At 44.1% G+C, this 27943-nt stretch overlaps 2 protein-coding genes across 4 annotated transcripts in view; one reads left to right on the top strand and one right to left on the bottom strand.

The window, feature by feature from the left end:
* Positions 1–1011: 1011 nt before the first annotated feature.
* LOC112267836 (NADH-cytochrome b5 reductase 3) lies at positions 1012–5840 on the top strand. The gene is made up of 9 exons (XM_024445990.2): positions 1012–1322; positions 2317–2442; positions 3351–3423; positions 3631–3737; positions 3833–3962; positions 4153–4236; positions 4329–4414; positions 4517–4616; positions 4803–5840. The coding sequence occupies exons 1-9, from the start codon at positions 1302–1304 to the stop codon at positions 4973–4975; spliced, it is 900 nt and encodes a 299-aa protein (XP_024301758.1). The 5' UTR covers positions 1012–1301; the 3' UTR covers positions 4976–5840.
* Positions 5841–6175: 335 nt separating this feature from the next.
* Positions 6176–27943, bottom strand: part of LOC112267835 (liprin-beta-1) — a 36578-nt gene continuing 14810 nt past the window's right edge. Inside the window, exons 2-26 of one of the 3 annotated variants that reach the window (XM_042297971.1) lie at positions 24520–24604; positions 20930–21138; positions 19833–19913; positions 19422–19535; positions 19116–19226; positions 18114–18206; positions 16711–16813; positions 16003–16064; positions 15833–15899; positions 15547–15671; positions 15243–15310; positions 15046–15109; positions 11849–11999; positions 11591–11623; positions 10722–10866; positions 10389–10508; positions 10024–10174; positions 9704–9815; positions 9516–9604; positions 9192–9314; positions 8859–9005; positions 8548–8736; positions 8118–8267; positions 7811–7876; positions 6176–7289 (exon numbers count right to left, since the gene is read on the bottom strand). In XM_042297971.1, the coding sequence (XP_042153905.1) occupies positions 7203–7289; positions 7811–7876; positions 8118–8267; positions 8548–8736; positions 8859–9005; positions 9192–9314; positions 9516–9604; positions 9704–9815; positions 10024–10174; positions 10389–10508; positions 10722–10866; positions 11591–11623; positions 11849–11999; positions 15046–15109; positions 15243–15310; positions 15547–15671; positions 15833–15899; positions 16003–16064; positions 16711–16813; positions 18114–18206; positions 19116–19226; positions 19422–19535; positions 19833–19913; positions 20930–21138; positions 24520–24583 (2724 nt within the window). In that variant the 5' untranslated portion in view covers positions 24584–24604 and the 3' untranslated portion in view covers positions 6176–7202. Of the gene's footprint in view, positions 7290–7810; positions 7877–8117; positions 8268–8547; positions 8737–8837; positions 9006–9191; positions 9315–9515; positions 9605–9703; positions 9816–10023; positions 10175–10388; positions 10509–10721; positions 10867–11590; positions 11624–11848; positions 12000–15045; positions 15110–15242; positions 15311–15546; positions 15672–15832; positions 15900–16002; positions 16065–16710; positions 16814–18113; positions 18207–19115; positions 19227–19421; positions 19536–19832; positions 19914–20929; positions 21139–24519; positions 24605–27943 lie in introns of those variants that run through there. The other 2 variants (XM_042297969.1, XM_042297970.1) reach the window with 2 other exon arrangements.

Genomic DNA, 27943 nt, shown 5'->3' with positions numbered 1-27943 from the left:
AACAGACAGACAGCTATTACATATCAAGATACATTTTCAATTTGACAAAAACCTTTATGGTGTGTATTGCTTTTTTGTTTTTACATTTACTGATCATTTAATAAATTATATTTAAATTGTATCTTAAATAATGTGAAGAGGGGTTTGTTCTCTGCCCACTTCATTGTATGGATAAATAATCTTCCATTAAAGATAAACAAATGAACAATGAAAGTTAAATCAGGGTCCATATCATTTGGATCAAAATAAAACATAACATCAGAGTCTCTTAGATTAACATTAATAGTCGTTTCCTTTCAAATAAAATATTCTAACTCACTCCCAAATCGTCTGACATAAGAACAGTCCCAAAATAAATGGTCAAGAGTTTCTGGGTCACAACCAAAAAATACACATTTGTTAACAATAGCCATTTTAATTCTGTGTTTAATAAAGGTCTTTATGGGGTAGATTCTATGAATGAGTTTGTATGATACTTATTTCACCTTATTAGATATGCAATATTTACCAGACAGCAATGAGACTTTGTTCCAGCTCATTTCTATGTTCTGTAGAAAAATAAGTTAAAAGTTCTACCCGACGACATCATCAACAGTTAAAACATTTTTAAAACAGTGATTTCAAACACTATGGGATTCGCGGTGACGTGAGGAGCAAGAAAATACCCTCTCTGACTAGAAACTCGTTGCAGAAACTTTTAATCCTACACTGTGATGTCTCCGAGAATCATTTCTTAGGATCTTTGTTTTCACATTTGTAGGTCTAGTTTGGTGCTGAAGATAATGAATAAAAGGTTGAAAAGTGGCGGAATTACCCTTTACAATGGCTATTCTGCATTAAACGCGACTTCGTTCATTGTAGCCAGACAGGCATGTTCAAAGCAGTTTTCATACAAATTCATGGGTCGTGCATGGACTCTTATTTTGAAAAGCGTGTTTACAACTGCAGGGGTTGAGCGCTAATTCCTTATGACGCGTTCAAAACAACTGTGAACTCAAAAATATCTGATGTACGACTTCAGTGCGTTCAAGAGAGGCTGTGAATTTGCGAGAAAAAAAACTCAAGAGTGCGAAAGATCGTTTTGAACGGTCATCCAACTCGGAATTCCAACTCGTGAATTCGGGCCTTTTCTAGAACTCCAACTTTCCGATCTGAAGATCACTGACGTCATGATTTGACCTCGTATTTTTTCCGAGTTCCCAGTTGCCTTGAAAGCCCCGGAGTCAGTACTTTGACAGCGCGACGGTTTTTCCTCGGAGAACATACTTTTCGCTGTTGCCTTGTAAGGTGTTAAAAACAAGATGCTGTCTTACATCATTGGGGTAAGTATAATTGCCAACTTGCTAAATATGATATTTTTTTACATTGGCTTAGGCTGAGCTACAGTTGTGCGATTTGACACTGCACAAGGAATCTATAGCGAACGGCAGGCAAGCTAGCTATGGTTGGCTAACTAGCACTGTAGACTACAGTGTAGCTAGTAACAGATCTTCGTCGTGAACCATCAGGTTTGTAATCCACCGTAGCTATAGTAAGTCAGTCATATGGTATATAGTAAACTGTCATCATAACTACCTAACTTGATAACCAAAAGCTTTGCCTCTTATTGAGATGTTTGGGCGTTGCATGGCGCAAGTTGCATGGCGCTAGGGAGTGAGTTAACGTTACCTAGTTTACGTGATTGACAGTCGGGTTAATTTCTGATTAAAATAGCCAGCATGGAGATCTCTGCACACTTGTCAAAGGATTGCAAGCCGCTGTGCCTCTACCATGTCGTTATTAAGTTAGCTAGCTACTAGCTATCGAATAGTGGTGAGCGCAGCAGTTTGGTCCAATGTTGGGGTGTGTGCGTATTTATTTAACTAGGCAAGTCAGTTAAGAACACATTCTTATTTACAATGACGGCCAAACCCGGACGTTGCTGTGCCAATTGGGACGCTGCGTAGCCCTATGGGACTCCCAATGACCACCAGATGTGATACAGCCTGGAATCGAACCAGGGAATGTAGTGACGCCTCTTGCACTGAGATGCGGGGAAATTCTCTGACATAACCACTCCCCTAATTTTAGGGAAGCGTTGTGCCTATCCATTATGACTAAACTATTTGTCAAGTTAGGTGTAATATCACACTGACTGATGCATTGTATATCAGTAACTGTTAAAAACCTGTTTTTGTTGACTTGTTGGTACAGTCTAATTTTCCCCTCCCAATCATGGCAGCAGTCTTTACAATGTTCAACATGGTAAAGATCGACATCCTTATTTCCACAATAACTTCAACTGAAAAGGCAAACCTTCCTTTCCCATCTCCACAGCTCATTCGGAGCAGTATTGACAACATTATCAACCTCATCCTGAGCCTCTTCCTCTCAAAGAAGAAACCTGCCATCACTTTAGAGGACCCCAACATCAAATATGCATTAAGGCTGATAGATAAAGAGGTAAGAATTCAGTGTTGTGATCAGGTTATTATTCCTGTGCTGTGGTGAAACCACGTTCACATTATTAATATAATAGTCCAATTAGTTTCATTCACTAAGAAATAATGAGTAACAATTGTGACTAGATAAGACATGTTTGATCTGGGATGCCCAGTGCTGTTCTAGAAAGGCAATTCCATGAAACAGAGTGATGCTCCGACTCAGATTTTTCACCTTAACATTTATGTAAAACAAACCAATGATTGCAAAGTTAAACGAACTATGCACAATGACTACTTTTAACAATTTCCACACTCAAAAAACAAATTTACCTGAACAGTGCAGATGCAATGTTTCGTAACATAATGATCACACAAACCGTCATTCTGTTACCAAACTTTGCATTTGCACTGAGTTCTATGCTTTGTAATCATTGTTGTTTTGAGTCTCAGCATCACTCTGTTACTGTGGAAATGCTCCTTACTATTACTGGAACTGCACAAAGACCAAACACATAAGTTAGGCTGGTCTGTGTCACAAGCCCTTTAGGACTTGGACTGGGCAGCTGCTGCATTGCTACAGACTGGTTTCTCCATTTAGTGCAGAGGTCAATCTGCAACCAGTCTGGATTATAGTTTGAAGTTATTGCTCTTGTACAGACTGCTACTGTGGATCAAGGCTAACAGTCAGTCAACAGTGTGTGTGCTTTATATCAGGGGTATTCAACTCACACTATGAGGTCCGGAGCCTGCTGGTTTTCTGTTCAACCTGATAATTAATTGCACACTTGGGTGTCCCAGGTCTAAATATAGCCCTGATTTTAGAGGAAAACAGTGAGAGAACGTGGTGGAACTATCTTTGAGGTCCAGAGTTGAGTTTGAGGGATCTATATCATGTAGCTGTGAAATGCTGTGTTGTGGTTCTCATAGATCATCAGTCATGACACAAGGAAATTCCGTTTTGCCCTGCGGGAAAAGGATCATGTCCTTGGGCTACCCATTGGTGAGTACATTCAATTGATGTCGCTGTTCAACTTTTCAGCATTTATATAAAAACACTATTAGACTATAATATAGTGTAACATTGAATGTAATCCTGGTCTGAATCTGAAATCATACAAAAATTTATCTGTTTGTTGTGTTGTCTTCGCACTATCACGACTACTCTTCATTTAAGTGGCCACCATACTTTGACTGTTTACGTTCCCAGGGCAACACATATACCTGTCTGCCAAACCGGATGGAGTCCTGGTGGTCAGACCGTACACACCTGTGTCTAGTGATGACGACGTAGGCTTTGTAGACCTGGTAGTGAAGGTACACGCATCATCTGAAGAAGCTTTCTCTGTACTATAATTCAACCTCCATCTCCTCAACCAGTTTTCCCAACAAATGTTCTTTTTGCTTCCCAGATTTACTACAAGAACGTTAATCCAAAGTTTCCTGAAGGTGGGAAGATGAGTCAGTACTTGGAGAGCCTCCGGATTGGCGACACTATTGATTTCAGAGGGCCCAGCGGCCTGCTGGTCTACCAAGGAAACGGTGAGTCATCACGTTTGCCCAACATTGCCACTGTGTGGTAGATCTTGCATTAAATACCCTGTTATGTATATTTAGGCCCTGGCTGAAAATGTTTCTTAAGTGGTCACTGCTCTGAGCTAGGTCAATGGTGAAGAAGTGCACGCAAGCCACACCTTTACTAAATTGGTTTGTTTATTGGGTGTTTCAACAGGGGCTTTTGCCATCAAGGCAGAAAAAAAGGCGGAGCCTGTAATCAAAACTGCCAAGCAAGTGGGCATGATCGCAGGAGGGACTGGTAAAACAAAAGCCACCATGCTCAATCTGTACATAGCAGAATGGCCATCTGTGATGGGTTGACATGTGTTCTATTGGATCCTGTTCCCTCAGGAATCACTCCCATGCTGCAGCTCATCACAGCTATAATGAAGGATCCCCAGGACCAGACAGTGTGTCATCTGCTCTTCGCCAACCAGGTGAGTTTACACTGCTTTCCTCATCTGGTTTGACTCTGATGTCAAGGAGTTCAAACATGGGCTAGTAGTCCCTAATACCTTCTCTATCCTATTCTCCCTCAGACTGAGAAAGACATCTTGCTTCGACCGGAGTTGGAGGAGATCGCAGCTAATCACCCAACCCGGTTCAAGCTATGGTTCACCCTGGACAGGGCTCCTGAGGGTAAGAGATGCCCATAACTTCTATTATGTTTCAGTGAACATGAGCTGATATTGGGAAATAAATGTTTGTTTGCCCTGTTGAAGTGTCAATAAATGCCGTTAAAGGCTCAAAGATTTAAGAGAAGGCTAAGAAAGAATCTTGTCTGGTCCGGAGTGACTTAAAGTTTAACGTCTCTTTAATCATCAGAGTGGGAGTACAGCCAAGGCTTCATCAGTGAAGACATGGTGAGGGACCACCTTCCACCCCCTGGAGACGACACTCTCATTCTCCTGTGCGGACCGCCTCCCATGATTCAGTTTGCCTGTAACCCCAACCTGGACAAAGTGGGCCACGCCAGCAGCCGGAGGTTCACCTTTTAGAAGCCATCCCAGGCGAGGGGTTAAAGGGGCTCAATGATCAGCCACACCCAACATTTATTAAAACTCTTGCATCAGCGCTTGATCATCTGTTGAAATCATTTCACTTATCCTACAGCAGAATTAGTGGACCATTTTCTGTAATTTGGTGTGCCTTAATTTCCAAAACAGAATCCTGAAATGAGTGGTGTCTAAAGCATTTTCTGATTTTATCATTCTGAATTGAGTAACTGGTAGTTGGAGGAAACAATTATTTGAATGTTCTTCCTGTCAAACTAATTGACTGATACCTGTGTACTGAACAAAATATAAACTCAACTGATTTCCTCCTATGAACTCTTAAATGAATTAGGCCCTAGTCTATGGATTTCACATGACATAGGCCTACTTTTTGGGAGCCAATCAATGAGTTTTTGGACAAATACTCCTGCCCTGTGTCCCCATGTAATCATGTAATCATGGCAAAGGAGAAATTCTCACTAACAGGGAAGTAAACACTTTTTTTTACAGAAAATGAAAATAAGCTTTAACTGGAACATTTCTGCTCATGAAACCAACACTTTGCATGTTTTTTTTGTTCAGTATAGTTTTACTTGAGTGCCTTAGCAATACTTTGTATGCACAGCTGAAGACATGACCATAATACTGCTCAGTTGCTTCCACTGCAAACTATTCCCTAAAGTGTAATGTATAACTTTGCACATTGCTGTACTTATTCCATATTGTTACAGAACGAGTGACTAAAGGGAGGATATCTTGAAGCTGTTACTGGAGTCTTTCCATGTGCTAAATGTCTTTACAGCACTTGAAATATGGTTTCATTATGCAACATGTTATATTGAGACCAATAAAATAAATTGTATAATAATTGGGGGTAAGCGCAGCCTAATTCTGATATCTTTTGACCAGTTAAATATTTTAACATCCTGATGTAAGCACAGCCTTGACTGATCTAGTTGCTGGGTTGAAGTAATGGCTGTGGATTCAAATCCCATTTCCAGGGGTGCAACTTTCACTGGGGACATGTCCCTCCCACATTCTGAAATTGCATTATCACTGATACAAAATGGGACTTGTGGGTCTCTGGCTGGTGTAAGGATCTATCGACATAAGTGTTCAACTCAGACCTTGCTGAAGTGGAATAAAAATACTTGTGGAAGTATCTCAAATGTACATAGCTCACCCATCTAATAGTATACACAGTCATGTAGCCATGTTTTTATTGACAATTCACAAAAAGATGCATAGAAACAGTACACAGTACATTACGTTCACTGATATGGTTAAGGTTTGCAAAACAATATCATTGCTTTCTGGTGATGTTTACATTCTAGAACATTGGGCTTCCATGTTCCTAAAATTCCACATGGCAGGACAAACCAACGTGATAATATTGAATTACTTTGGGACACAAACAGGAGCATCAAATGAGACCACGGAGAGGAAATTATGGATTGAAGTGTCCCACTGCGAGTTGACCAATCTTTTAGGTTATATAATTGCTAATAGGCGTGAGGGTTCCAAAAATAAAATAAAAAATAAGTCAGGACAATGACATGTGGATATTCAAACAATATAGAAAAAAAACAGTTCTGTAACAAAAGTATAAAGTAAATGCTCCCATGTTGAAATCAAGTCATGCATTTCAACATCTTAAATAAATACACATGTATAACTTCACTTGGGAATGCAGAGCAAGAGATAGTAAATTGCTGAAACAACAATGATGTAAGTAAGGGCATAGGTGGTCTCAGGTTGTAGAAGACAGCTTATCAAGGTGTGTGTGGGGGGGGGTTGCATTGCGACACCAGCTGGGGCCAATGATGTGTATAAACCCTGGATTGCTGATGCTATGTAACGGCCAATGAGAGGCTTTGAAGCCACCCGTCAGCCATATTGGTGCTCCTCCATAGGAATGACTTGAATTCTATAGCACTTCAATCAAATGTTTAAAGGACAAAATGACATGCATTTAGGTATTTATTTGTTGTAGTGGGGACAGTATCATTAGTACTCCCTTGTATTTTTACACATCATTTCAAAGTATGCATTAAAAGGTGTCTAATAGAATATACTTGTCAAAAACAAATGTAGACATTAAATCATTTCTACAGCTTCTAAAATTGTTTTTTACAATTGAGGAGTAACAAAATGGCTGTGTGGTGGCTACAAAACAGCATCCCCTGTCAGTCATCTAAAGTTAATACATTTAATTGGCGGGAACCCTCCCTCACACGTTGGAGTCGTCATCGGTGACGCTGGCCTCGGGGGAGCGAGAGGAGACCTCGCTGAAGAATTCATCCTCCTTCAGCATGCTCTGAAACATGCAGGAGAAAACAACACACTGAAGTCACACAGGAAAACAAAGAGATTAATAACACTGCCAGAAAAGTGCCATGGTTGTTTTGCTAGAGCACAGCTTGCTGAGAGGCACATAAGTGATTTGATGTGTGATCATGTGAGTTTTTGTGGGGTGGGGGGGTATTTTACCCCCCTTTTCAATCTTGTCTCATGCAACTCCCCAATGGGCTCGGGAAAGGTGAAGTTAGAGTCATGTGTCCTCCGAAATAGGACTTCTTAACCCGGAAGCCAGCCACACCAATGTGTCGTTCAACTGATGACCTGGCCAGCCTCTGGAGCGCGATGAGCCAAGTAAACCCCCCCCGGCCAAACCCTCCCCTAACCCGGACGACGCTGGGCCAATTGTGCGACACCCTATGGGACTCCCGGTTGTGATACAGCCCGGGATCGAACCCGGGTCTGTAGTGACACCTCTAGCACTGCCTTAGACCGCTCCGCCAGTCCGGAGGCCTCATGTGAACTTTAATGACTTCTTACCGTCAGGTTGTCGATTTCCTCAGAAAATGCTCCTATCTGCCTCACAGCCCCTTCCGAGTCCTCCATCTAAGAGTACAGACAGTGTTCAAGAGCACTTCACATGGAAAATTAAAAGTAAAACACTATCCTCTTGTGGTACCACATTCCACCCTCTCATCTGTTCATTGGAGTGCTCTAACCTCACCTAAAGGATGATTATCATTAATACATTTTAAATAGTTAGCGCCTCAGTTGAAGGGGCTAAAAAAAGCCACACTAAAAACACCCACATTCCCTGAAGTTGAAGGGGTTAATGGCAGTCCCCTACCTGGTCCAGGTTGTCCTCGTAGATCCTCAGGCCCCCCTGGAAGCTGCTGTTCTTGGGCATCTCCACGTCCATGGGGCACACGTACTCCTCGCTGTCCTCCTGGCGCTTCTTACGCAGGGTCCCGAAGCCACCGAACGGCAGCCTTCTGGGCTAGAGAAGGAGAGAGGATGATGGGAGAGAGTCAGTCAAATGGGGAGAAACGGCTGTGTGCCAATAGTATTAAAAAGCTGTCTGTCCTCATCTCCTTTTCCTGCTGACCACTGATCTGAAAGGACAAAATCCAGTCCATTCACATATAAGTGGTCATGAGGCCAACTTAGAGCAGTGGGACACAGCCAAGGTCACTGATCAGATCAATAAACCTACACTGATCCCCAAATCTCTGCATGTCTAACAAGCTGATGCCTTACCAGCTGCAAGTTGACCCTACCTTGACCTTGGCGGTGGCAGTGAGCAGGGTGTAGTCAGGGTTCTCCAGACACTCCTGTTTGCTGCGCTGGGCAGCGGAGCCGATGAGCAGGTGGAAGTGGGTGGCCAGGTGGCGGCGCAGCAGGGTCTTGTTGGGAGGGATGTTGAGCAGAAGGGCTAGGGACTCCACGTTGAAGCGAGGCTCCAGCACCTGAGACAAGGAGAGATGCAAACGAAGAGTGAGACAGACACCAGTAAAAAGGCAGTCAGTGTATGTATACGCTGATGAAGGTGTGTGTTCCTGAAATGAGTCAGTGGCAAGCCAATTCAAACAGACCACCACCCCCCCCGCTCACCATGACCCCCGTGCACACCGCTGCCCCTCAGGTTAGGAGCGTACTCAGCCAGGTCCACTGATCTCAGCCACTCCATCACTCTGTGATTGGTCCACTGGGAGATCTCCCCTGGTGTGATGTTGTTCTGGGGAGACATTTTCTTTTAAAGTTGGTGTTAATAAAAAACGGAAACGTTTATTTTCCCCTTTACAAATAACACCACTGAAATGTAACTGAACTGGTGAAGTGAGAGACCATGTGTATGGTGGATATGAAAGCACAGGGAGAGAAAAATACATTGTTTATTTATTTAGAAGTGACTAAACCGTACCTCGTCAGAGGGCCGTCGGCGGAGGCAGTTGGGCTCGTAGAAGTTGAGCCGGAGGACCTGGATGGCTCTCTTGATGCTGAGGTGGTGGAGAACACTGCCCACCTTTAGAGACAGCAGGTCATCCTGAAGGGGACAAACACACATACTCTTCTCAGTCAGGAGAATGACTACCGTCAATCAATAAGAAATAAAAAGGACACTAGACATACAGATGATCACACAAAAGCAAGGATTTGTTATTTAATGGACTTTATTCACCCCCTTTGACATGGATTCTAATTCATTTTAGCCACATTAGACCAACTACTGCAAATTAAGACTCACCACAGTCATGTAGTGTAGCATTCGTCCATCGACCCTCCCCTCATCAAACTGGCTCTTATACTGTGGCAGACCAATATCATCAAGCCATCCTGAGAAACACCAAAACAACTCAAATCAATCACAAGTCACAGAAAGGTTATTCAATTTTTCATTTGATAACTCTGAGGCTGTGGTCAGTGGTCACTCACTGGTCACCCAGTTGTGGTCCAGTTTGGCCTTGCTGACATCCTCCTCTGATCCCAGTGCCTGGAGAGCCAGCTGCAGCTTCTTCCTGTGGAGGGGCTGTTTGATCCCCAACTCCTGTTGCCACAGAAACATGTATGGATTGTTTAAGACATCTCACATACTGTACAGTTAGGAAGAGAGTGAGAGAAAATAGGTGTGTCAGGACACAGGTAGCAAAGTGAACATTAGCAACTATAAGCTTTAACATCGGGAGTTTCATTAAAATGTCTAGCAACACAGAATGCACGAGACGCCTCCTGGATGCTCCACTGAGCCGTCCTACCTTCTCCAGGTCGTGCTGGGAGGCCTGCAGCAGGGTGAATCCTGAGCGGATCCACTGCTGGGCTTGAGCCACGTGCAGCCCCAGGCCCTGCTCCTGCAGCCACACACACACCTGCTCCTTACTCCACTGCGCAAAGGGAGCGTCCACATCACTGAGGGGGGAGAGAGAGAGCACTCTCACCATTAACGTGGAGGGTAAACAGTACATCATTCATTCCCATTTGCTCCTCTGACACCACAAAATCCTAATACCCCAAAACTGTGATACTGTAGACTTAGTTCCAATAAGCTTCTGATCCCTTCTTCTACATCTCTAGTTCACAAACAGATACAGAGACAGTCTAGCAAGAGGTGAGCTTCACATACTCGGCGCTGTGCTGCAGGTCACGTGACCAGCCCAGTCGGGGGCCGGCCGTGGCTCTGACTCCTCCCCTCCTGAACTCAGTCTCCTCCAGGTCTAGCGAGGTGGAGTGACTTCTCTTCAGCCTAGAGGGGTCAGAACACAGCACACCTAAATATCCTGCCATGCTCGATCCTCGTGTTACAGCAAACCCTCTGTCCTTGTATTACAGTTAATAAAGCAATAGTTTAATTTAAAAACCCTGGCTCCATCTTAATTCATCTTTCCCCCAATTACCTTGCATACCATCTCCTCACCTCTTTCTAAATTTAGGGAATATAGAGAACATTTTGACCCACCTGCCTAAGAACTTCATAAAGCCTCTGGACTTCTTCTTGGCCTCTGGTGAGGAAGGTAGGGTCTGGCTGCTGTCTCCTCCCTGAGGTTTGTGTGGCAGGGCACGAGCCAAGTCCAAGTGGTCTGTGCCCTTACGCTCGGTCTCAGCTGGATTCAAACACACACACCCCTCTGTTAGATCAATAGCTGACACCTGACAATCCACCACCACAGGAAACTCGAGGCCAACACTGTACAAGGACTACAGCTGTAATGGCCACCATAACCACTTCTGGACTACATCTTCCACTAAACACCACCACCACTATGAGTACGCCAAGAACCACTCAAAAGCACCACAACTCAACTCATGCAGGACTGGTTGACATGAACTGCAAATGCAAATTCATAGACTTCCAACTGTAAAAGACAAATCTCAGAGGCGCATCTTTTAAGGACAGCTAGCAGAGTTAAGCGGCATCATTGCAGATGGTGTCACGTCATGGATAAGGAACAACTGGATATGATTTAAAAGGGGAAAGAAATCACACTAAAAACCACACCGCTCACAACAACGATCAACTAAACTTTTCACTTGCTTGATACAAATGAAAAATGAAAAGTAGGAAAATGGAGGTAGGGGAATATCTAGGGATTCTTCACACAACAATGTAACCATTTACCATCTATGACCCAATCAGCCTCAAGAGGGTTCAGAAAAACAGACAGCCTTTTTATTTAGTCTACGATGGGTCTAGTTGTGTAGTAACGTTAGATGGTGATCACATTGTTGTGCTAGTATCCCTGCACACATCCAGCGTTTATCCTGATCTGCCATACTGCAGGCCTGGCCCGTCTGTGGGGCTCTGCGCTGCAGACTACTGTACTGTACCCAACGTAGGCGCACTCGCACTCCGGCTGCGATCTTCACATCACATAGAACCATGGAGAATAGAGAGAGCAAGGACAGAACATAGTCACTAGTGTGAATACTACCAGACAGACAGACATAAGAAAACACACATTAAGGAATGGAACTGTGAATATTTTTTTTACATCATGAACATGGAGTAATATTTATTGTTCACACCACCGTGCAGAGAAACGAGTACCCTTCTCCCCGTGCCCTTCCTCCCCCATGATGACTCACCCAGATTTGGGGCACTGGACGTCCTTTTGCCTCCACGCATCTTGAAGAAACCACGTCCAAAGGAGGAGCGGGCCTTCTTGGTCCCAAAGCTTTCATTACTGCTGGGGTTTGATGGAGAGGTGGATGGGGGGCTGGGCTCCTCAACTGTGGTCTAGAAAAGGGGTGAGGGGTCATTATGAGCACATTAACCTAATAAAATATTTGGCATGCCAGTAAACAAAGTCAATCTCCCAATATTTTATTTTTTTACCTTTATTTTACTAGGCAAGTCAGTTAAGAACAAATTCTTATTTTCAATGACGGCCTAGGAACAGTGGGTGTTCAAGGGCAGAACGACAGATTTTGTACCTTGTCAGCTTGGGGATTTGAACTTGCAACCTTTCGGTTACTAGTCCAATGCTCTAACCACTAGGCTACACTGCCGCCTGCCATAACCAGCTCCATAGTTCTGTTGTACCAGCAGGTGGCGGTGGAATAACACAACGGTCAAAACAACCATTGCTCAGGAATCCTATTATGATTCCATATCATCCTGACAGACAGTCCGGAGTCCAGTCAGCCGTCACAGTGGGGCTCAGTGACTCCACCCTCCATGTGGGGGAGATGAGAGATAGAAGCTGTATCTGTATGACTGGCCCGTTTGAGAGACACGCCTTTGAGACTCTCCCATGTTGAGAGGTCAAAAAGGTCAAAGATAAGCTCTCGTGTCCTAGTTTTGGTGACAAAAATGGGGGGGGGGGTGATTTAAGACTAGAACAATGGGCCATTAACCAAATGGTTGCTGGTTCTAATACCCGAGCCGACAAGGTGAAAAATCTGCCGATGTGCACCTGAGCAAGGCACATAACCCTAATTTGCTCCAGAAGCGCTGTACTACTATGGCTGACCCTGTAAAACAAAAAAGTTTGGACATCAGACTACTCATTCAAGGGTTTTTCTTTATTTTTACTATTTTCTACATTGTAGAATAGTAGTGGACATCAGAACTATGAAATAACACATGGAATCTTGTAGTAACCAAAAAAGTGTTATAAAATATATATTTATTGATTTGTTTATTTGAGATTCTTCAAAGTAGCCACCTTATGCCTTGACAGCTTTGTACACTTTTGGCATCCTCTAAACCAGCTTCATGATGTAGTCATCTGGAATGCATTTCAATTAACAGGTGTGCCTTGTTAAAAAGTGAATTTGTAGAATTTCTTTCCTTCTTAATGCCTGTGAGCCCATCAGTTATGTTATATCCTGCCTGGGTCGGCCCTGTCTGGGGTATCGTCGGGCGGGGCCAGTGTCTCCCGACCCCTCCTGTCTCAGCCTCCAGTATTTATGCTGCAATAGTTTGTGTCGGGGGGCTAGGGTCATTCTGTTATATCTGGAGTATTTCTCCCATCTTGTCCGGTGTGAATTTAAGTATGCTCCCTCTAATTCCCTCTCTCTCCCCCCCTCCTATCTCGGAGGGCCCGTGTCCTGGGACCATGCCTCAGGACTACCTGGCCTGATGACCCCTTGATGTCCCCAATCCACCTGGTCGTGCTGCTGCTCCAGTTTCAACTGTTCTGCCTGCGGCTATGGAACCCTGACCTGTTCACCGGACGTGCTACCTTGTCCCGGACCTGCTGTTTTCGACTCCCTCTCTCTACCACACACCTGCTGTCTCTAACTGAATGCTCGGCTATGAAAAGCCAACTGACATTTACTCCTGAGGTGCTGACCTGTTGCACCCTCTACAACCACTGATTATTATTATTTGACCCTGCTGGTCATCTATGAACATCTTGGCCATATAATGTAATAATCTCCACTCGGCACAGCCAGAAGAAGACTGGCCACCCCTCAGAGCCTGGTTCCTCTCTAGGTTTCTGCCTTTCTAGGGAGTTTTTCCTAGCCACCGTGCTTCTACATCTGCATTGCTTGCTGTTTGGGGTTTTAAGCTGGGTTTCTGTATAGCACTTTGTGACAACAGCTGATGTAAAAAGGGCTTTGTAGATACATTTGATTGATTGACAAGGTTGGGGCGGTATACAGATAGCCCTATTTGGTAAAAGACGAAGCCCAAATTATGGCAAGAACAGCTCGAAAAAGCAAAGAGAAACGACAGTCCACTATTACTTTAAGACATGAAGGTCAGTCAATTTGGAAAATTTCAACCACTTTGAAAGTTTCTTCAAGTGCAGTCGCAAGAACCATCAAGCGCTATGACGAAACTGGCTCTCTTGAGGACCGCCACAGGAAGGGAAGACCCAGAGTTACCTCTGCTGCAGAGGATAAGTTCATTAGAGTTACCAGCCTCAGAAATTTAAGCCCAAATAAATGCTTCAGAGTTCAAGTAACAGACACATCAACAAACTGTTCAGAGGAGACTGCGTGAAATCAGGCCCTCATGGTCAAATTGCTGCCAAGAAACCACTACTAAAGGACACCAATAAGAAGAAGAGACTTGCTTGGGCCAAGAAACACAAGCAATGGTCAATAGACTGGTGGAAATCTGTCCTTTGGTCTGATGAGTCCAAATTTGAGATTTTTGGATCCAACCGCCGTGTCTTTGTGAGTTGCAGAGTAGGACGATCTCCGTATGGGTGGTTCCCACAATGAAGCATGGAGGAGGTTGTGTGATGGTGCTTTGCTGGTGACACTATCAGTGATTTATTTAGAAATCAAGGCACACTTAACCAGCATGGCTACCACAGCATTCTGCAGCGATACGCCATCCCATCTGGTTTGCTGCATCAGATGACCTGGCCTCCAAAATCACCCAACCTCAACCCAATTGAGACGGTTTGGGGTGAGTTGGACTGCAGAGTGAAGGAAAAGCAGCCAACAAGTGCTCAACATATGTGGGAACTCCTTCAAGACTGTTGGAAATGCATTCCAGATGAAGCTGGTTGAGAGAATGCCAAGAGTGTGCAAAGCTGTCATCAAGGTAAAGGATGGCTACTTTGAAGAACCTAAATTCTAAAATATATTTAGATTTGTTTAACACTTTTTTTGGTTACTACATGATTGCATATGTGTTATTTCATAGTTTTGATGTTATTCTACAATGTAGAAAATAGTAAAAATAAAGAAAAACCCTTGAATGAGTAGGTGTCCAAACTTTTGGCTGGTACTGTACATAAACTCTATGATTGCAGCAAGTCAAGGTCTTTCCAGTTAACCCACCATTCCCCATCACCCTAGGAGTAAGAGGACAGTCTTACCTGCTCTGTGTTGCTGTTTATGTGGCCCAGGCTACCTGCTGAATGTGGTGGGACTTCTGGTGGACTGCAAAGAGAAAGGAAAGTTAACCGACAGTCTAGACCTAGAGATGATGAATATACTGACAAACTAAAACAGTGACCCAATGGACAAATAGTGCATGGGAGGTGTAGTTTGTCCAGGAAAAAGCCAACCTCACCTGTCTGTGTCTGGTTCCTGTATCAGGCTCTCCTGCTCCAGCTCTGAAAACACTGCAATAGATGGAATCTGGGAAGAGAGGGTGAGAGAGGAAGAGAAAGAAAGACAAGAGTCAACGTCGCAAAATGAATGTTTCGTCAATGTCGCAAAGCACAGTTTCATTGGTTAGGTAGTTGGTGTCCAGCTAAACCAATACCCCAAGCCTGTTGACCCTCACATTCCTAACATTACGTTTTGGTAAGGAAGTCTAGAGTCTCGGGTCCATCCTGTGTGTGAGACATTGTTATGACAGGGGAGGTTGTTACCTCGTCACAGCTCCTTCCTGTCTCCTCCCCAACTGCCAGGGTGGCCCGGTCTGTATCCATGGCGACCTGAATGGAGGGGGATCTGTCATCCTGGATGTCATCGTAATCGTCTTCATTCAGTGTGTCTGGGGGTGGGGCAGTTATAATTGTTACACAAAATTATCAAGTCCATTATTCTACACTCTAAAACGTGATTGATCTAGTCCGATAAATAGAAATGAACTATTGCAATGATACCAATAAAACACTTCATTACTAGTTTCATACTCCTTGAACATAGTTTCACCTTTCACCAAGTCCTGGACCTTCTTGTACCGTGTGATAGACTCCTGAAGCTCCTCGATCCGCCGGTCCTGTGGGTGAAGGATGGTAGATCAGAGTTAGAAAAGCCATTGAGATCCCCATGCGTCAACTACAGAAGCCTTTATGAAAAAGTGTGAACAGGAGCTCCAGTACCTTGTCATTGTTAGCTGACGTCAGGGACTCCATGGCCCTCTTCATCCTCAGCACATCCACATCTGGAAAACAACAAGCGTGCCCCCACAGGGATCAGAGACAGACATATTGTCTGGTGTCTACTGCTGTCTATACACACTGGTTGAGTCTATTAAGACCTACATGCAAGTCAAGTCCACTTAAGCAACAGGACTTTTAAATCGAATAGACTTGAGCAGACAATTACATTGCAGTATTTGTGGCATGTTCAAGGCCAATAAATTCTTGAAGTGAATACATTGCACTCCACATAAATTGCATTCCTTTATGGTAAACGGGTGATAAGAGCCTCAGCTGTGGGTTGATAGAGTCAGAGATCATGTCTAAACACGCTTGGTATGAGCCCTGAAGACAGATAAGACGATAGTAAGGTGGAAAGTACAAAATCCCCCTTTCTATCTGTGTGAGATAGACAGGATGCTTTGAAAATTGTATTTCAGGGGGAAAAGTCCAATGCTCAGGCCATGTCTTGATGGTACCCATCATTACTTAAGGGGACTTAAGGGCAGAAATAACTGCAGACGAATTAGGAAAAGGAATGTTGGAAACTTGTTGCCGTAAATCTGTCAAGGTGCAAGTTAAGCCTATTGAAATATTATGGCTCCTCGTGTGTATGAGAGTGAAGTGAGGTCCCCCTCCTTCCTACATGTCTAGTAACTATACTCCCACCTTTCTCTCCATCTGTTCTGTCTGGGGTCAGCACTCCCTGTGTAGCCTGGTCTTTTAGTCTCCTCAGCTCCTCCAGCTGCCTCTGAAGAGTCTGCAGTTCCTCCTGAATGGGAGAGGATCATGTTCCAGACCATTCTGACCTCATTATACTACAGATACATATCTAGGCCCATATTCATAAAGTGTCTCAGAGTAGAGGGGTAGACTATAAAGCAGGATCAATGAGCTAACTTGCCTAAATAGTCACAAATAACTTTTTATTTTTTAGAGAGAAGCTTGAAAATGGGCATGTCCTAATTGACTCAACAACCAAAAAAACATATCTAAAATGTAGCTTTCTTAATTATCCAGAAAATCAATAGTTATTTCTGGTTGTTTATTAAAGTTATCTGGCTAACCCATTGAACCTGCATTGTCGTATACCCCTCTGATCTAGGATCAGATCCCCTGTCCATTAATTTTAACCTAAAAAGGCAAAACTCATACTAGAGAAGCATTCTTCGTATCGGACACTATGAATACAGGCCAAGATCTAGATAAAAACCCAGCTAGACAACAGAGTCTGACCAAACTGAAAGTAAAAACCCAGTCTGATGCCAACTGTGCTGCAGGGCAGTATGACCCAGAATGAGGTTAGAATGAGGATACATTCTACCAGAGGACTGGTGTCTTAACCAGAGAACCATACAAACACACTGTAAACATGTCAGTTTCTTTCACATTCCACTGAGAAAGAACAGCTCCATTGGGATGTTAATCTCCAGCAGAAGGTCATCCGTGACCGTTCAGTTCCATCCATTAGTTTAGCTTACTTAGCCAAAGGTTTAAGACATTTTAGCATCAATGTACAGTTAACATACAATTAAGTGGATCAGGGCAGGAAGAAATTAAAAACGAGTGTGTTAAGAAATCTGCAACGTATACTTAGCTTTTAGGAGAACTTAGTCAAAGTGGAAATGTGCTGAAAGTTGGAAAAATTGATAGTGTCAATGGACAGAGGGAAGGTTTAGAGGCCCATAAGGACAGACAGGGAAGAGCAGAGCACAGGGTGTTAACTTCTGCACCACACCTCCAGTGAACCTTAACCTGCCCCATTCCTAGGGCTGCGACAGGTTAGCACGTTGCAGGGGAGAAGTTAGCCAGGCAGGGGTGAGAGAGGAGAAAAGGAGAGAGGAGACAAAGGGTATGAACCGTGAAGGAAGGTGGTATTACTAAGAGTGAAAGCAGTGATTTATAACCAACATACAAGGGAACAATGCATTCAGTACCTACATGATGCAGAAAAAAAGTGTATAGGGAGTCAAACTTAATCTGTGGACCATATGTCTGTGGACCATATGTAATTTGAACGGACTGACCTAAGGCCTTCGTATTGCAGACAGATTTTTAGCCACGCTACTCACTTTGGTGGATTTAAGTTTCTTCTCACACTGCAGTCTTTCATTCTCCATATCGGTCACCCTGAACCGCAGGTCATTGACTTCCTGGTACAACCCCTGGGGAGGTAAAAGACTGCATTACCCACATGTCCAAGGGGTCAGCTGAGACTATTGGAGGAAACTGTGGGGGATGTTTTTATGGAGTGAAAAATCCTCAATGAGGCACCAAAGATTATTTAGAGAGAGAAAGAGAGAGAAACAGAGAAGCCCACTACAACATGGAGACAGATCCTTGATTTTGAAGAAAGCGTCATGGTCAATTACCATTACAACTGCTTTTATGTCATGGATAATACATACTCCTGCACCTTGGAGCAATTACCGTATAGACGGAGCACTCAGGAAATATGCATCATCATTAAACAAGAATGTGCTACATGATTCACGACGCATACATTTAGACAAGAGTAAAAACCGCAGAGCACCGTGGGTAGGAAAGAAGAAATGGATCAGACTCATGGGTGTGTGATTTACAGCCGAACAAAGCCCAACATTAAACAAAGGCGATATTAAATATATATGGAAGACATTGCCTTTCTACACACCTCTCCCTAGGTTATAGTAGTGTCGGAAACTCAAACTCAGGATCCAATATCCTGATTCCTCCAGCCCGGGCCTGCTCAGTGCTCATAGATTAGGTGTATGGAAACCCTGACTGTCAGACTCCCAGCTTCTCTGGAGGGGATATGAATTATTTTATGAGAGGAAATGGCTGCTGGAGCAAGGCAGTGTTTTGGCACTCCCTGCCCACCAGTCCAGGATCTGCATGACGGATCAGGGCCCACTCCATCCGACTGAGACAGACCTCTGCATGGTATTAAATGTTTGGGTGACTGCCAAGATTCATATAAACTCATATCCTAATATTATAAGAGGTCTGCCTGCCATTGAACAAAACTCCAAATATCTACCAAAGACATGATCTCTCTTTGTGGGTGAGTCTATTCCCATAATGCATCCGTGTACCTCACTATCCCTCAGATCTCTCGCCACAGTGGTCAGCTTCAGTTTCAGACTGGACACCTCGGTCATCAGCTCCAGCTTCTGGGTCTCCAGGGTCGACCTGCTCAACAGCTCCTGCACAGGACACAGTCACAGATTCAGTCACAAACGAGTAGGAGCGAAGTGTATTAAGTGTGTTAATCAGTGTTCATTCAGAAAGAAACATTTGGATCAAAAGGCTGACCAATACCTTGAGCCCAAGGTTCTGTCTCATAAGACAGAACATCCTGCTAATAACCATAATACACTGCAACCCTGCTGGGGCCTCACCTGCTGCAGCGTTTCTTCAGTGGCGTCGAGTTTCTCTCTGTGCTCCTCCAGACACATGTCCAGATCCCTGATCTTCTCCCCCTGCACCTCCACCTGGTCTGAGAGAACACTCACCTGGGGACAGTCGTCACTCAATAATATGCCACATGTCATCTGCGTGTTGTTTTCAGGGTATGGGTTAGTGATCTAAGAGCATGCTCTATGATGCATGTCTTCCACTCACACCATGAATAGGTAAAACCTACTGAATTCAACAGCTACCTATCAAATACACTTTAAACAGAGCACCCTTGCTAATGTACGGTTTGCATGTACAATGTATTTGGTAATGTTCAAATTTTTTCAATATGGGGTGGTATTTCCTATTTGTTAAAGCTGGTCTCTGCTTGTTCATGGCCTCGTGACACACACCTGGAGGACGAGACACTCCTTATCGCTCTCCACCCGTGACAGCCGTTCCTGGTAGATCATGGCGGAGCCATTTCCGTTGGTCTGAAATCACAAACAACCAAAGCCAAGTGCTTAGAGAGGCCATAAATATGGTTAGGAATAACTTCTTGCCCTACCACCATACCAAGAAAGACTCCTGACCCTAGGAATAGAGCAGCCGCCAGTCATATGGAAGATGTACCACTCCATCTCAAAGGCCAGCATACAGCATTCAGATGTCATAGCATCCCTATATTGAAAAAACATCACATGATTTTCCCCTGGGGAGAAAAAAGGCCGGTGACACGTGAAATGCATGTTATTTGAGAGACACGTGAGGGTCAATAGGGTTCTCACATGCAAGTGCTTTGTGTGTGACTAAAGTGGCAATTGAATCAAAAACTGAACTCCTCTTCTCATATTTCACACAGGGAACGAAAGGGCTTGAGGGAGGAAAACATGAGCCTCACTGTGAATCATCTCCAGTAAAGAGGATGGAAACCATTTCAGACACCGCTACAGAGACACTTACTCACAAAGCATGTCATCACACAATAGCCATACAATCAACAGAGTGAAGGTATAAATAACAGGTAAGGCTGTGAAGACACAAAGCAGACCACTGCCTGTGCAATCACACAAAAGGAATCTAGTCTAAATAAAAGTACTTCGATTGTGTGGAATACTCAGCAATACATTTTCCATGATTACACTCAAATTCGGAATATCTCATGCATTAAAGAGATCCTCCGGTACTTCTGTATACTTTAGCCAGCAGTTCTGAAAGTAGCGCTCGCGAGCCAAAAGTTGATGTACCACATCATTGCTCTCTCTCTCTCTCGCTCTGCTGTGTGCACATCTAACTAGCTGCCACTCAAATGGCAAGGGGCAGATTGAGGTAAGACAGTAATTCCGCTCATAAACGATGCATGTATGAACTACACATTGACACATTCAGCAGAAAGCGGGAGGTTTAACAAATACTTTGTTCCAGAGCATGTCTAACAATAGTAAAAATACTGACTAACATTAACAGTGTTTGTTTTCTTACTGTTGCAAATGCAGAGGGAGTTACCTACCAGTTGTCCCTGCTGCAGCCACTCCACTAGGCCGTCGGCGGTAGTGTCAGGGACCTGGCAGCGGAGGCCCTCCCTCTCATCCTGGTCCATCATCTCCAGCGCCGCCCGCAGGTCCTCCAGCAGGTGCAGCGCCCGCAGGCTTCCCAGGAAGGGAGAGGTGGGCGACTGGCAGTCAAACAGCCCATTGGAGTAGTCCATGGCCTTGGAGCCTGTTGGGGCCATGGTTAGGAGAGAGGTGGTTAGGAACAAATAAGCAAGTTAGAAGCTTAGATATACAGTACCAGGGAGGTACAGTAAAAGGGAAGGTTTGGACACACCTACTCATGCAAGGATTTCTTTATTTTTTACATTGTAGAATAATAATGAAGACATCAAAACTATGAAATAACACATATGGAATCATGTAACAGAAAAGAAAGTCTTAAATCAGAATATATTTTGTATTTGAGATTCTTCAAATATCAAGGCAAAGGGTGGTTGACAGCTTTGTACACTCGACACACTTGGCATTCTCTCAACCAGCTTTGTGAGGTAGTCACCTGGAATGCATTTCAACAGGTGTGCCCTGTTAAAAGATAATTTGTGGAATTTCTTTCCTTCTTAATGCGTTTGAGCCAATCAGTGTTGCGACAAGGTAGGGGTGGTATACAGAAGATGGCACTATTTGGTAAAAGACCATGTCCAAATTATGGCATGAACAGATCAAATAAGCAAACAGAAAATGACAGTCCATCATTACTTTAAGATTCTTCAAGTGCAGTTGCAGAAAATGGCTCTCAGGAGGACCGCCACAGGAAAGGAAGACCCAAAGTTATCCTCTGCAGCAGAGAATAAGTTCATTAGAGTTAGCAGCCTCAGAGTTCAAGTAACAGACACATCAATGTCAACTGTTCAGAGACCGCTTGAATCAGGCCTTCATGGTCGAATTGCTGCAAAGAAACCATTACTAAAGGACACCAATAAGAAGAAGAGACTTGCTTGGGCCAAGAAACACAAGCAATAGTCATTAGACCGGTGGAAATCTGTCCTTTGGTCTGAGGAGATCAAATTTGAGATTTTTGGTTCCAAACGCCGTGCCTTTGAGAAGCAGTGTAGGTGAACGGATGATCTCCGCATGTGTGGTTCCCACCATGAAGCATGGAGGTGGTCGTGTGATGTTGCTTTGCTGGTGACACTGATTTATTTAGAATTCAAGGCACACTTAACCTGTATGGCTATCACAGCATTCTGCAATGATACACCATCCCATCTGGTTTGCGCTTAGGTGGAACTATCATTTGTTTCTCAACAGGACAATGACCCAACACACCTCCAGGCTGTGTAAGGACTATTTGACCAAGAAGGGGAGATGGGGTGCTGTATCAGATAATCTGGCCTCCACAATCACCTGACCTCAACCCAATTGTGGTGGGATGGGTTGGACCACAAAGTGAAGGAAAAGCAGCCAACAAGTGCTCAGCATATGTGGGAACACCTTAAAGACAGTTGGATAAATCATTCCAGGTGAAGCGGTTGCGAAAATGCCAAGCGAGTGCAAAGCTATCATCAAGGCAAAAGGTAGCTACTTTTAAGAATCTAAAATAACACGTTTTGGTTCCTGATTCCATGTTATTTCATAGTTATGATGGCTTCACTATTATTCTACAATGTAGAAAATAGTGAAAATAAAGAAAAACCCTTGAATGAGTAGGTGTGTCCACACTTGACTGGTACATCTATAGTTTTAGCCCTGTGGTTGGAAGTTTGAGCCTCGCCCATCCTCTCCTAATTCCCTTCAACGAGGAGGATGAAAGACAATATCACCACGTGGGATGTCATTGACCCATATGATGCGCTGCAGATGTGGATTTCTGAATGTGTCCTGAAAAATCACATACCACACATTTTAAAAGCAAAGAATAACAGATTAGATATTGATTTTTTTTTTTTAATTGTGTGCAAGAGGCCTGAGCAGAAGCTTGTGTGTTGGACTTGGAAAAGCCACGTTTCCAGTGTGTACTATAATCCGTCAACCTTCCTAGAAAAGTAGAAGAGAAAAATAAAGAGGGATAAATAAATATACAAGTCTTCCCTAAAAAGGCAGCCAGGGACAGAGTGAACGCAGTGGGTTCTGTGGTAACAGGGGCTAGAGGATGTCATGTGATCAGCCATCCCTCTTGGAAAGGTCAATTCTAAAAAATATACAAGTCAGTGGAAAAGCCTGGGCTCTTAATAAAGCTGTCCCCTCTGCTCATCTACCATCAAAAAATAATAGGTCCAAAACTTCCCTCTGGTGTCTGACTGACCATTTCTATTGCAATTGTCACTCAGAATGTGGTACATTTTCACAGCTCTTAGTACAAAACTCAAAACAGACTCAAAACGGCAGTTCAAAACTAAACATATTTTCAATTGACTAAGTACAACACACAAGATCATAGACACTTGTGTCTAATCTAAAAACACATGTTTCATATTGCAATTCATGTTTATTTAACTAGGCAAGTCAGTTAAGAACAAATTCTTATTTACAATGACGGCCTACACCGGCCAAACGACGCTGGGACAATTGTGCTCCGCATAAAAAGGACACTCGATCACAGCCGGTTGTGATACAGCCTGGATTCAAACCAGGGTGTCTGTAGTGACGCCTCTTGCACTGAGATGCAGTGCCTTAGACCACTGCGCCACTCAGGGGCCCATGTTCATATAAAGTTATTGCCTTTCACAATGCAATGTTCACATTACTTTTGATATGATTCTCTTCGGTTAAAATACATTTTAGAATAACTTAATCTGGCTGTTCTTAATTGAAGTTGGGTGAAGCTATAGATTTTACATGGTTTGTCAACTACAGAATGTATGTAACAAATTAAACTGTATTGGTTGCGTACACAGATTAGCAAATGTTACAGCAGGTGCAGTGAAATGCTTGTATTCTAGCTCCTACAGTGCAGTAACACAATAACAACATGCAAATATTTCAAAGTCCAAAACAAGAAATGCATCCCTTATACAGTAAACCTGTATCCAAAATTAAGTTGCTGGGGTCACACTGCTCTACAAAAATTGCATTGGCCAATACAGTACTGTAACATGCCATTTACATAGCAGACACTTAAAGTGACTACAGTCCATATATTTTTGTATGTGACCCAAGTGGGAATCAAAACCCACAACTCGTGTTGCTAGTGGCATGCTCTTATGAACTGAGCCACGTACATGACCACTACAATAAATACATACAAAACTGTAAAATACAATACAGATGGAAGACGTAGGATTGCCATCCCAACAGGTGTGCCACCCTCCCTTCCCTTCAGGCCATGGATGAGGCATGCAATGCCTGCAAACCATATTAGCAGTAGGCCTTGAATAATAATTTGTTTCCATCACTGCTGAAACAATGGAACGTCTTGCTTTCTCATATTGGAGGACTGCACTGGGAAACATCCCAGACCAGTACCACAGTCACAGCCTAAGAGCAGCAGCATGGGAACCCTAGTCCAGAGGATAGATATCAAGGGCTTATTTAAGAGGCATTTATGTACATATTTGAGGGGGATCAGCCACAGTTCAGAATGTGAGTGTGTGTGAGTTTTGCGCGTTACCTGCTATGATCCCATCCATTTGCTCCAAGGCGGCTGCCAACATCTCGCTGGCGTCGGACATCATCTTCACCCCTCCACTGTGGATCTGAAAAGAAAACAGAAGTGTCAAGTAAAGACCAATGACAAACTGAACAGCCATTGCCCAGAAGACAGCACAAGTTAGACGATGTGCTTGTAAAAATCGGTCTGAAAATGGCATTTCAATGGCTTTTAAAACTTGAGCAGTAAATTACATGAACCCCATGGGTAGTTCAAGTCTACACATTTCACACAGACAGAACTAAAGTGGACAGAGACCACCCAAGAGTCAGGAACCCCCTACATTACAACACTAGCAGATTTTACAACTTTAGTGATGATTACAGTAATATTTGATGAAAGGTGTTTCTATGCACCTTAATTTGTAAGCCACTTCCTGGTAGTAAGGATAATGTTCTAGCCTACAGTTAGTTGTAGAATGAAACTGCAAATAAGATGTAGGATTTTCTCCCTCCATGTGAATGGGACATTAGGGAATTCCCATGTCTTGTGTGATCAAGTGTAATTACAATGCACATGTCTGGTATGTTGTTGTTAGGGGGCATAATTGTGTCCCTGGTACATTTGGATGAATATGAAATCATATTCCTCTTTTTTTTAAACAATATATCCAATTATAAGGTTTCTAAAGAAGATATTATCTATCATGAAGATTCACGGTTGTATGATGACATTGACTGTTGTATTTCTCCCCCGATGCATTGGCTGAATCAAATGAGTCTTAGCCTCCTACTCCTACCTCAGAGTCAGAAGCTACTCCTACATGTATTCTCCTATACTGTAAATCTGGTGCCTCACAACTTCCCCATTGATGACTGCATTTAGTACCGACCTCAGCAATTAACTTTAATAATGGGGTCACGACTCAAGCCTATGACTGGGTGTTTACTTGGAAATTATTTAGGGCCTATTGGGCGTTTCCATGGAGCAGGTGTGGGGCAACTGGGCCACCTAATGAAAAGAGAGGATAAGGTGATTGTAAACTGCCAGACAGTTACCCAACATTTGCATATGGAGATTTCCAATGTAGGAAACCAGAAAGGAAACTAGGACCATGGTATTACAAGTGAAGTGACTATAAGACTTCCGGCGCCGACAGAGATGGCCGCCTCGCTTCGCGTTCCTAGGAAACTATGCAGTTTTTTTTTTTTACGTGTTATTTCTTACACTAGTACCCCAGGTCATCTTAGGTTTCTTTACATACAGCCGACAAGAACTACTGAATATAAGATCAGCGTCAACTCACCATCAGTACGACCAAGAATATGTTTTTCGCGATGCGGATCCTGAGTTCTGCCTTACAACCAGTGTAACCGAGTGGATCACATGCAGCGACCAAAAAAACGACTCAGAAAAAGAGGGAAACGAAGCGGTCTTCTGGTCAGACTCCGGAGACGGGCACATCGTGCACCACTCCCCAGCATTCTTCTTGCCAATGTCCAGTCTCTTGACAACAAGGTTGATGAAATCCGAGCAAGGGTAGCATTCCAGAGGGACATCAGAGACTGCAACGTTCTCTGCTTCACGGAAACATGGCTCACTGGAGAGACGCAATCCGAAGCGGTGCAGCCAGCGGGTTTCTCCACGCATCGCGCCGACAGAAACAAACATCTCTCTGGTAAGAAGACGGGCGGGGGCGTATGCCTTATGGCCAACGTGACATGGTGTGATGAAGGAAACATACAGGAACTCAAATCCTTCTGTTCACCTGATTTAGAATTCCTCACAATCAAATGTAGACCGCATTATCTACCAAGAGAATTCTCTTCGATTATAATCACAGCCGTATATATCCCCCCAAGCAGACACATCGATGGCTCTGAACAAACTTTATTTAACTCTCTGCAAACTGGAAACGATTTATCCGGAGGCTGCATTCATTGTAGCTGGGGATTTTAACAAGGCTAATCTGAAAACAAGACTCCCTAAATTTTATCAGCATATTGATTGCGCAACCAGGGGTGGAAAGACCCTGGATCATTGTTACTCTAACTTCCGCGACGCATATAAGGCCCTGCCCCGCCCCCTTTCGGAAAAGCTGACCACGACTCCATTTTGTTGATCCCTGCCTACAGACAGAAACTAAAACAAGAAGCTCCCACGCTGAGGTCTGTCCAACGCTGGTCCGACCAAGCTGACTCCACACTCCAAGACTGCTTCCATCACGTGGACTGGGAGATGTTTCGTATTGCGTCAGACAACAACATTGACGAATACGCTGATACGGTGTGCGAGTTCATTAGAACGTGCGTTGAAGATGTCGTTCCCATAGCAACGATTAAAACATTCCCTAACCAGAAACCGTGGATTGATGGCAGCATTCGTGTGAAACTGAAGGCACGAACCACTGCTTTTAATCAGGGCAAGGTGTCTGGTAACATGACTGAATACAAACAGTGCAGCTATTCCCTCCGCAAGGCTATCAAACAAGCTAAGCGCCAGTACAGAGACAAAGTAGAATCTCAATTCAACGGCTCAGACACAAGAGGTATGTGGCAGGGTCTACAATCAATCACGGACTACAGGAAGAAACCCAGCCCAGTCACGGACCAGGATGTCTTGCTCCCAGGCAGACTAAATAACTTTTTTGCCCGCTTTGAGGACGATACAGTGCCACTGACACGGCCTGCAACGGAATCATGCGGTCTCTCCTTCACTGCAGCCGAAGTGAGTAAGACATTTAAACGTGTTAACCCTCGCAAGGCTGCAGGCCCAGACGGCATCCCCAGCCGCGCCCTCAGAGCATGCGCAGACCAGCTGGCCGGTGTGTTTACGGACATATTCAACCAATCCCTATACCAGTCTGCTGTTCCCACATGCTTCAAGAGGGCCACCATTGTTCCTGTTCCCAAGAAAGCTAAGGTAACTGAGCTAAACGACTACCGCCCCGTAGCACTCACATCCGTCATCATGAAGTGCTTTGAGAGACTAGTCAAGGACCATATCACCTCCACCCTACCTGACACCCTTGACCCACTCCAATTTGCTTACCGCCCAAATAGGTCCACAGACGATGCAATCTCAACCACACTGCACACTGCCCTAACCCATCTGGACAAGAGGAATACCTATGTGAGAATGCTGTTCATCGACTACAGCTCGGCATTCAACACCATAGTACCCTCCAAGCTCGTCATCAAGCTCGAGACCCTGGGTCTCGACCCCGCCCTGTGCAACTGGGTACTGGACTTCCTGACGGGCCGCCCCCAGGTGGTGAGGGTAGGCAACAACATCTCCTCCCCGCTGATCCTCAACACTGGGGCCCCACAAGGGTGCGTTCTGAGCCCCTCCTGTACTCCCTGTTCACCCACGACTGCGTGGCCATGCACGCCTCCAACTCAATCATCAAGTTTGCGGACGACACAACAGTGGTAGGCTTGATTAC

This window comes from Oncorhynchus tshawytscha, linkage group LG15 (genome assembly GCF_018296145.1).
Source record: "Oncorhynchus tshawytscha isolate Ot180627B linkage group LG15, Otsh_v2.0, whole genome shotgun sequence".
Lineage (NCBI taxonomy): Eukaryota > Metazoa > Chordata > Actinopteri > Salmoniformes > Salmonidae > Oncorhynchus > Oncorhynchus tshawytscha.
This window is presented reverse-complemented; position numbering and strand designations above follow the sequence as displayed.

Bases quoted from the DNA above. Each gene is read 5' to 3' on its own strand.
- LOC112267836 (XM_024445990.2), top strand. From the start codon at position 1,302: ATGCTGTCTTACATCATTGGG. The intron at 3,424-3,630 runs GTGAGTACATTC...TTACGTTCCCAG, and splicing joins TGTCCTTGGGCTACCCATTG to GGCAACACATATACCTGTCT. The intron at 4,617-4,802 runs GTAAGAGATGCC...TTTAATCATCAG, and splicing joins CCTGGACAGGGCTCCTGAGG to AGTGGGAGTACAGCCAAGGC.